Source organism: Salvelinus fontinalis, chromosome 13, assembly GCF_029448725.1.
Source record: "Salvelinus fontinalis isolate EN_2023a chromosome 13, ASM2944872v1, whole genome shotgun sequence".
NCBI lineage: Eukaryota > Metazoa > Chordata > Actinopteri > Salmoniformes > Salmonidae > Salvelinus > Salvelinus fontinalis.
Window position 1 is genome coordinate 50,899,522 of NC_074677.1, and position 9,387 is coordinate 50,908,908.

A 9,387-nucleotide genomic window follows, 5' to 3' on the forward strand; every position below is an offset into this window, starting at 1 on the left:
AGGTAACAATTTAACGTTAGATACTGTAGTAGGTCGTGTTACAGTAAAGTAAAAACATTGGCACAACAAAAACAGTCTGGATACATAACTAAGCATGTGTTATAAGGGTATCTTTTCGACCCATAGTGAGGTTTCAATACCAACAATATCTTACCGGTAAGTATATGGCTCGCTACTTATTTATCATTTTTATTTGATCACTCCACCAAATACAGTATAATACGAAGATAGGCTAAAACTGCTTCTCCAATATAATACCACGTTCAAAACAAATGGGAACTCGGAAATCACCGACTTCAGTGCGTTCAAAACAACTAGAAACTGCGAAAAAAAGCTATTTCCGACTGGGAAAATCGATTTGAACCGTCATCCAACTCGGAATTCCAACTCAGGAACTCTATCTAGAGCCACGACCTGAAGATCACTGATGTCATGATTTTACCTCGTATCTTTCCGAGTACCCAGTTGTTTTGAAGGCGACATTTTACCACAGATGGCACAATGAGACAGATATTTCACCGGATGTATAAATGTGAAGCATCCGCTTGGCGTTTCCACTCACTATCAAATATGGCAGTGAGAGGAAGCCCAGTGGTTGGCAGTGGGAGAAGATGGATTTTGGCCGACATTCTGCACATTTTCTCATCGATGAAACATTTGCTCTCAATACAGTTCTGTTCTTAAAACTAAAATATGTTATTAACAGAGTGGATTAGGTTTTGAAAACTTTACTATTTGCCAAAGTTTTAAAAAATCGCGTAGTTTAGAAGGATTGCAAAGGCGAAGTTAGGTAATGCATACGCGCACTTCAGAGTAGGCGTTCCTTAACGGAAACATGCAAATACTTGCTAGAATATGCCAATAAGATCTTGCTAGCTCGTGTTTGGCTCTGCCCACTGTGACTAATTTGTTCCCATTGGAAACGACAGGCTAAAATTTGTCTTGGATTAGTTATAAAAATATTTGTCATTACTAAGGCTATGGGTTCTTCATCTATACCCCGAGTTCAGCGTCACGTCGACTTTATTAATTTACGGGGTATGGAAACCCAGTAGGACCAATTCCAACCTGTCCATTCATACATGGTTTCTGTAGAGCCCAAACACAGTGCAGAGAATAGTCATGTGAATTCAGCCTAAATATATACAAGGGATCAAATAATCTAAAAGAAAGGAGGACCAAGGCACTCTTCATATAATTAATTTAAATGCCTTTATTAGTATGGCATGTTCAATAGAAACAAAGTTGTTTAAAAACCGACGTGTTTCGGCTGCATGGCCTTAGTCAGGGAGGATCAAATAATCTGTTCTGGATATTTTTTCACATTGTCAAATGGTAGATCTAACCAGGACAGTGCAAGCAAAAACAATTCTAAGACTGTCAAAGACTGCACATGGTGCACATGTAAAGTGTTGGTCCCATGTTTTATGAGCTGAAATAAAAGATCCCAGAAATGTTCCATATGCAGATGCTTATTTCTCTCAAATGATGTGCACAAATGTGTTTACATCCCTGTTTGTGAGCATTTCTCCATTGCCAAGATAATACATCCACCTGACAGGTGTGGCATATCTAGAAGCTGATTAAACAGCATGATCATTACACAGGTGCACCTTGTGCTGGGGACAATAAAAGGCCACTCTAAAATATGCAGTTTTGTCACACAACACCACAGGTGTCAAGTTGAGGGAGCATGGAATTGGCATGCTGACTGCAGGAATGTCCACCAGAATCGTTGCCAGAGAATTGAATGTTAATTTCTCTACCATAAGCCGCCTCTAACGTTATTTTAGAGGTGTGCATATTCACCAGACATGTCATCCATTGAGCATGTTTGGGATGCTCTGGATTGACGTGTACGACAGCGTGTTCCAGTTCCCTACCTTTACACAGCCATTGAAGAGGAGTGGGAAAACATTCCACAGGCCACAATCAACAGCCTGTTCAACTCTGCGAAGGAGATGTGTCACGATGCATGAGGCAAACGGTCACACCAGATACTGACTGTTTTTCTGATCCACGCCACTACTGATTTTTCCCAAGGTATCTGTGACCAACAATTACATATCTGTATTCCCAGTCATGTGAAATCCATAGATTAGGGCCTAATGAATTCATTTCAGTGAACTGATTTTCTTATATCAACTGTAACTCAGTAAAATCTTTGAAGTTGTTGCATGTTCCGTTTATAGTTTTGTTCAGTGTAGTTAACCAAATAGCTACCCGAACTATCTGCATTGATCCTTTTTGCACTAACTCTAACACATATTCTGCTGCTAGTTTATTAGCGTTCCTGTTGACTAGTCACATGTACATATCTACCTCAATTACCCGTACCCATGCACATCGACTCAGTACTGGTACCCCATGAATATAGCCAAGTTATTGTTACTCATTGTGTATTTATTATTACTTTTATTATTATTCCATTTTCTTTCTCTGCATTGTTGGGAACGGCCCGTAAGTAAGCGTTTCACTGTTAATCTACACCTGTTGTTTACGAAGCAAGTGACAAATAAAATGACATTTGAAGCTTGAATGGCTCAGCTCAGTAGTGCGATATGTCAGTGTATGGACTGGTCACGGATCGTAGTGGTGTTTACCACCAGAGAAAAGGTATAGAAATAGTGCTTGTTCAACATTGCAGCTGACAAGGCAGGTGACTGACTGATCTACAAATCACCTTGCATCATAATGAACTACTCATTATTATTTGTAGTCAATCACCATTAATTCAAAGTGCATTATGGATTTAATGTTGAACAAGCCCTATTTCTGTACCTTTTCTCTGGTGGTAATCACCTCTACGATCCGTGACCAGTTAGGCATGGGTCCTCAGATCCTCAAAAGGGTTTACAGCTGCACCATCGAGAGTATCCTGACGGGTTGCATCACTGCCTGGTATGGCAACTGCTCGGCCTCCGACCGCAAGGCACTACAGAGAGTAGTGCGTATGGCCCAGTACATCACCGGCGCCAAGCTTCCTGCCATCCAGGACCTCTACACCAGGTGGTGTCAGAGGAAGGCCCTAAAAATGGTCAGACTCCAGCCACCCGTGTCATAGACTGTTCTCTCTGCTACCGCACAGCGCCAAGTCTAGGTCCAAGAGGCTTCTAAACAGCTTCTGCCCCCAAGCCATAAGACTCCTGAACAGGTAATCAAATGGCTACCCAGACTATTTACATTGCGCCCCCCCCCCCCCCCCCCCCCCCTTACGCTGCTGCTACTCTTATTATCTATGCATAGTCACTTTAACTCTACCTACATGTGCATATTACCTCAACACCGGTACCCCCTGTATATAGCCCCGCTATTGTTATTTACTGCTGCTCTTTAATTATTTGTTATTCTTATAACTGCACTGTTGGTTAAGGGCTTGTAAGTGTTTCACTGTAAGTTCTACACCTGTTGTATTCAACGCATGTGATAAATAAAATGTGATTTGAATGCTCTGGAACACAGCCATAGTCTTGAAAATGTACTTATTTATAAAGAAGCATATCATTGACTTGGATAGCAGACCAATTACTCCACATACATTGAAAAGTAAACAAATACACATGATAGATACTATCAATAACAAAAAACTCAAACAGAATAGCAATGACACTTATTTTATTGATAATTTTAGGGTTGTAACAGGTGAGAAGAAGCATACCGTTTCCTTTTTGAATTACACTGAATGAAATGTTATGGAAAATATTTGTAGTTTGTATATACATTATTAATGTGGAATTCCATGGTTTTCTACATTTTCTAAATACCAACCAGTGTGTTCGAGTGCAATCCCAAGTTCTTGATCTTAATGATTAATATGAAACTAAGGCTTTCAGACAGCATCTCTTTGCATCTCAAATCATGCCTATAATTAATTTATACAACATGCCAGCTCATGGAAAGACCTAATTACGAGGCCTCTAAACACTGGTCTAGTATCAAGACCCTTAAAAGGGATACTTAGGGATTTTGGCAATGAGGCCCGTTATCTACTTCCCCAGAGTCAAATGAAGCAGATACCCATAGACTTCCTGTCATTGCGCTAATGCTAGTTAGCATTGGCTCGTGAAACTACCTCTAACTTCCTTCATACCGGACACAGAGACATACAAATGGTATCCACTAGTTCATCGGACTCTGGGAAACTAGATAAAGGCCAAAATTCAGAAGTATAACTTTAAGCAAAGATTGTGCAAAACATTTTCTACAAGGTGGGGTCATTTTAAAATTGAAAAGAAACTGAAAAATATATATTACGAACTCCTACAGGGTTGTAAAAACGTGTATTACTACAATAGTTCAATGAAATGGAATGAAAAGGTTGATGGAAGCCTGGGATGGTTACTAGCTACGGAGGATAAACACCATAATACACCAATAATGTCTTTCATATCAGAACTAAAGAAAGCTATGGAATGTAAGTTATGTATTACTGTTCAGAAGTGTCGATGTGAAAGTGAACCTCAAAAGGTTACTTCACGTTTCACTAACAACGTTGCTGGTGATGTTTTTATTTTCTGCAGAACAGACTTTGGGACTTTAACCCAAGGTTTATAGTCATCTAAGTATTCATCAACAAAACATCATTATGGTCCAAAGCAGCTATTGTGCTGGCGAGAAACCCAAATGGACCATCAGTTACCAATCCCCCAACTGATCAGAACAGCTTGATCATACTCTCTCTGGATTTCCCAACTCCAACCCATTTCACTGAAAAGTGAAACAAAATTCACAGTGAATATATGATCAATTATGAAAATAAGACTGTTTTAGTAAGGCTGCTTAATCCCCATACTTGTTTTCTTGACTAACCTGGCACTTGCAAGAAGTCCTCGATGAAGCGGATGTAGCTTTGTGCCTGAGGGGGCAGCTCCTCAAAGCACCTCACATCCTCAGTGCTGCAGCACCATCCAGGTAACGTCTCATACTTCACGGACACCCGTGTCAGCACGTCCATATTGGCTACAGAGGGAGAGAGAGAATGAGATGGGAGTCTACCAAGCACACAGGTCAAGCCAAATCAAGTGTGTCTAATAGTAAAGTGAAAGGAACAAGACAAGATTAGTCCTCCCAGACAGGGAGAAATTTACCAGGAAAACTGGGAAGAGGCTCATCATCAACAGAGTAGGCTACACCGACTTTGATCTCTGGCAGCGTGTCCAGGATGTCAAGCTTGGTCAGAGCGATGCTGTGGGAGAGGAACAGTCGTGTCAAACATGATTATGGAATATGTGGACAGCAAATGAACATAGTGGAGGGTGAACACTGTGCTCCAATAATTACAATGCATACAGTATGGAACACATCCAGAAAGAAGAACACAAGCAGGAGGCGAGACTGAGCCTTACGCAGTGAAGCCGTTGACCATGTGGGCGTATCGGACCAGAATCAGGTCCAGCCAGCCACAGCGGCGCTGCCGGTCCGTCGTCACACCAAACTCCCTCCCTCTGGACTGCAACAAGTTGCCAACCTCCTGGACCACAACAATAGCAGTCAGATCTGGGATTCACTATAAAAAACTGAATGCAAATATGAAGTACTGGAAGAGACAGTATGTTTATGCAACAACAAATTCATACTGCAAGACTTAGCACACATCATTGATTCTGCACAACAAATTCTATCCACTCACATTGTCCTGCTCAGTGGGGAAAGCTCCTACGCCTACCCGGGTGGTATAGGCCTTGACCACACCATACACCCGCCCCACATAGGACGGGGGCACACCCAGGCCAGTGCACACTCCCCCAACAGTGCAGTTAGAGGACGTCACAAATGGGTAGGTACCTGACAAATACAAATGATTCCACTTCCTTCAAATGATATTCCAATGGCAAACAGCAGAGTAGCATAATAATTTTACCCTCTCAACCCCTTCTGTTCTCACCAAAGTCAATATCCAGGAGGGCTGCATTGGCTCCCTCCACCAGGATCTTCTTACTGGGCCCAGTGAGGGCCTTGTGCATGAAGTACACCCCATCTGTTACAAGTGGACGCAACCTCTCAGCATACTCCTGGAAAAGAAAGAAAATCAGTGACTAAACACATAATGGAGCACAGAGAAGCCTCTCAGCATCTTTTTACATTTTCTGTTCAATCCTGGAAGACTAACAAGAGCTGTGCTGCAAGGAATCAGCTCAATTGAGACGGTACCAACCTGCATAAAGAGACCCCTCAAAAACAAGACATAACTGGACTAGCATCCCTGACTGCATCCTGGGCAGGTGATGGATAAGTCCAACGTTTTATTTAAGTAAAGATATGTCATTCAAGCAATATTCTTTTTACCTTCAGTTGCTGCAGCTCATTGTCAATGTCAACATTGAGGTTGGGGTACATAGTCAGGAAATGCTCTGCCAACACACGGAACCTGTGGAAGAAAAGGACATCCACTACCAATCAACATCAATGACTTAAATACAGTTAAGGCTTGAAAGTATCACCATGCATTCTTAAAAACAATTTTTGTACTGACTTCTCCTCAAAGACGGTAAAATCAGACACAAGGTCACAGACTCTCAGTCCATTACGAGCAGCTTTGGAAGAATAGGCAGGTCCAATGCCCTTTTTGGTGGTTCCCAAACTGGAAAACAAACAAAAACAGACAGTGGACGTTCAGGAGTGCCACAGAAGGAATATACAATACTGCCTTGGCAGTAGCCCAGAAAGGCTACCATGACTTCATTTTTTAATAGCTGCAATCACAGACCATATTTATTTATTTGACATTTTGTAGGATCTCGTTTTCAAGTGTCCAACTGAAAAATAAAGAAAATAAACAATACTTTGTAACAAGAAAAACATACATTAACAGCATAAAACATTTGCTGGACATCTACTAATAGGCCTACAACTAATAAAAATGACCTACTTCTACAACTAATAAAGTACGCGGACACACCTTCAAACGAGTGGATTTGGCTATTTCAGTCACACCCGTTGCTGACAGGTGTATAAATTGAGCACACAGCCATGCAATCTCCATAGACAAACATTGGCAGTAGAATGGCCTTACTGAAGCCTCAGTGACTTTCAACATGGCACCATCATAGGATGCCACATTTCCAAGTCAGTTTGAGATACCCCAGTCAACTGTAAGTGCTGTTATTGTGAAGTGGAAACATCTAGGAGCAAAAATGGCTCAGCCGCAAAGTGGTAGACCACACAAGCTCAATGAACAGGACCACAGAGTGCTGAAGCCGAGCAGCCGCACACAAGCCTAAGATCACCATGCGCAATGCCAAGCGTCAGCTGGAGTGGTGTAAAGCTTGACGCCATTGGTCTCTGGAAACGTGTTCACTGTAGTGATGAATCACGCTTCACCATTTGGCAGTGCGACAGACAAATCAGGGTTTGGCGGATTCCAGGAGAACGCTACTGACTGTAAAGTTTGGTGGAGAAATAATGGTTTGGGCTAGGCCCCTTAGTTCCAGCGAAGGGAAATCTTAACACTACAGCATATAATGACATTCTAGATGATTCTGAGCTTCCAACTTTGTGACAACAGTTTGGGGAATGTCCTTTCATGTTTCAGCCCAACAATGCCCGCATGCACAAAGCGAGGTCCATGGAGGCTGTTATAGCAGCAAAGGAGGGAGGGGGGCAGCTCCTTATTAATGTCCATGATTTTGGAATGAGATGTTTGATGAGCGGGTGTTTTGGTTATGTAGTGTATTTAAAAAACTCCACATGGTGATGTTTTTAATAGTATAGTAAAATTAAGAGGGCTCGTCTTCACACAAAGTCTCATAGATCAGCACTCATACTCGGACATGCTTTATTAATATGAGCCCAGATACTCATTATCACTTTCTCATACAGTAAAACCCACGCACTTCTTTCCCGCCTGTAGCTGTCTCTGTTGCTCCTGGATCCCATCAACAGCTTGGTGGAAGTTGAACACTATGAACAGATGAGGCAAAGAAAGAGTAAATTAATGGAATTGCAAAACACTAAACCATAGGTTTGCAAAACATACAACCGAGTCATACAGACTTACCAATGTGTGCACGGTCAGAAATCTTTAACCGTTCCTCCCATCCTTCCAGTCCTGGACAAAGACAACAAATTGCAGGTCTTGTTCCACTTTATTCATCCATCACCCTTTAATCCCTCTCATCGTTCCTGCAAGCCTCTTATTTTGCAAATACTTACCTTTGCCTTTCTGCAGGTTATTTTCAGCCTCCTCAAAGAGCCCAGGCAGGTGTATCACAACCCCGTTCCCTGTGAATAACCAGTTCAGTTAGGGATGACTTGAATAGCAATCCAAATAAGTGAAAGCAGCTTGGAGGCTGAAGTGCCAGTGAGAGGGTCAACCCACCAATAAACGAGACAGCCGTCTTGTTGAGCACTCCGCTGGGCAGCAGGTGAAAGTCATACTCCACAGAGTCCACCACCACTGTGTGGCCTGCGTTGTTGCCTCCCTGGATGAGACAATATTTACATGAAAACCAAGAGGCGGCGAACAGCACAGTTCTGTTGCTAATCAGCAGCCAACTGGTAGGGCATTATTTGAACGGCAACTAAACGGAAATGTAGTACAACATATGGACACGTTGCACACTAGCACGGGACATCCAACACATTCTAATGCCTTGGGCTTCTCTGTGTTGCAGCAGCCAGTGCCATTATCTATCTTGACTGCAAATAGGACACTGATCACAAGGTCAAAGTTAGTCGAATGAAACCAATGTAGGTAGTGTTTTACCACGGAAAACGAGAAGGATATCTCGATAACTCCAGTTCGTAACTACTATAGCTAGTAATCTCTAGATAACACATTTGTTGGGGGTCGTTATCAGCTACCACACTAGATAGCAAGTTTAGCTATAGCGATCCACGGTACGGTTAGTTTGTAGACTTGCATGATAATAGTGGCTAATAAGTAGATTACTAAATATTGTTATACACTAGTTAGTATTGGTTTTGTTTAGGCCTTGCTAACGCAGCCGAAAGACTTCCGTATTTTTGCGAAGTTCAAATGCCTTGTGTTTGCTGGGTTAGCGAACATTAGGTTGCTAGTCAGAATAGCTAGCTACGTACCTGACACCTGCATACTAGGTCTGCGTCCATTGCTAGCAGGTCAACCACTTTCCCCTTTCCCTCGTCTCCCCATTGCGCACCGAGGACCACGGTTACTTTATTCCGAGGTTCCTTCGGAGTCCGCAGGGACTCGACCTGTCCATTCTCCCGAGGTCGCTTGAAAGCAGGCTCTCCGTTCAAGGAGGCCGTTTCTTGGCCATTAGGCATTGTGCTGTCTGCTGCCATGCTGCTCTGTGCGTTGCCGGAAGATGAAATTAGCGGGTTTATCCTAAAGGAAGTGTGCTTTTTCATACTGATCGTACTTCAGTTGAAGCAGAAAGCTACTGAACTACGAATTTGGGCTTTTAC

At 42.5% G+C, this 9,387-nt stretch overlaps 1 protein-coding gene across 1 annotated transcript; it reads right to left on the minus strand.

Moving 5' to 3' along the window:
* Positions 1 to 3,598: 3,598 nt before the first annotated feature.
* On the minus strand, positions 3,599 to 9,359 carry LOC129868915 (adenylosuccinate synthetase isozyme 2-like). Its single transcript, XM_055943256.1, has 13 exons — positions 9,040 to 9,359; positions 8,318 to 8,420; positions 8,152 to 8,220; positions 7,997 to 8,047; positions 7,833 to 7,899; positions 6,473 to 6,580; positions 6,286 to 6,367; positions 5,885 to 6,011; positions 5,630 to 5,784; positions 5,346 to 5,470; positions 5,088 to 5,185; positions 4,810 to 4,959; positions 3,599 to 4,707 (listed from the first exon to the last, which is right to left on the minus strand). The coding sequence occupies exons 1-13, from the start codon at positions 9,328 to 9,330 to the stop codon at positions 4,655 to 4,657; spliced, it is 1,479 nt and encodes a 492-aa protein (XP_055799231.1). The 5' UTR covers positions 9,331 to 9,359; the 3' UTR covers positions 3,599 to 4,654.
* Positions 9,360 to 9,387: the final 28 nt, after the last annotated feature.

Coding starts and splice junctions, on each gene's coding strand:
- LOC129868915 (XM_055943256.1), bottom strand. CDS start 9,330: ATGAAAAAGCACACTTCCTTTAGGATAAACCCGCTAATTTCATCTTCC. Junction 7,900..7,996: donor TTCTGACCGTGCACACATTG/GTAAGTCTGTAT, acceptor ATCTGTTCATAG/TGTTCAACTTCCACCAAGCT. Junction 5,785..5,884: donor CCTCCTGGATATTGACTTTG/GTGAGAACAGAA, acceptor TGTATTTGTCAG/GTACCTACCCATTTGTGACG.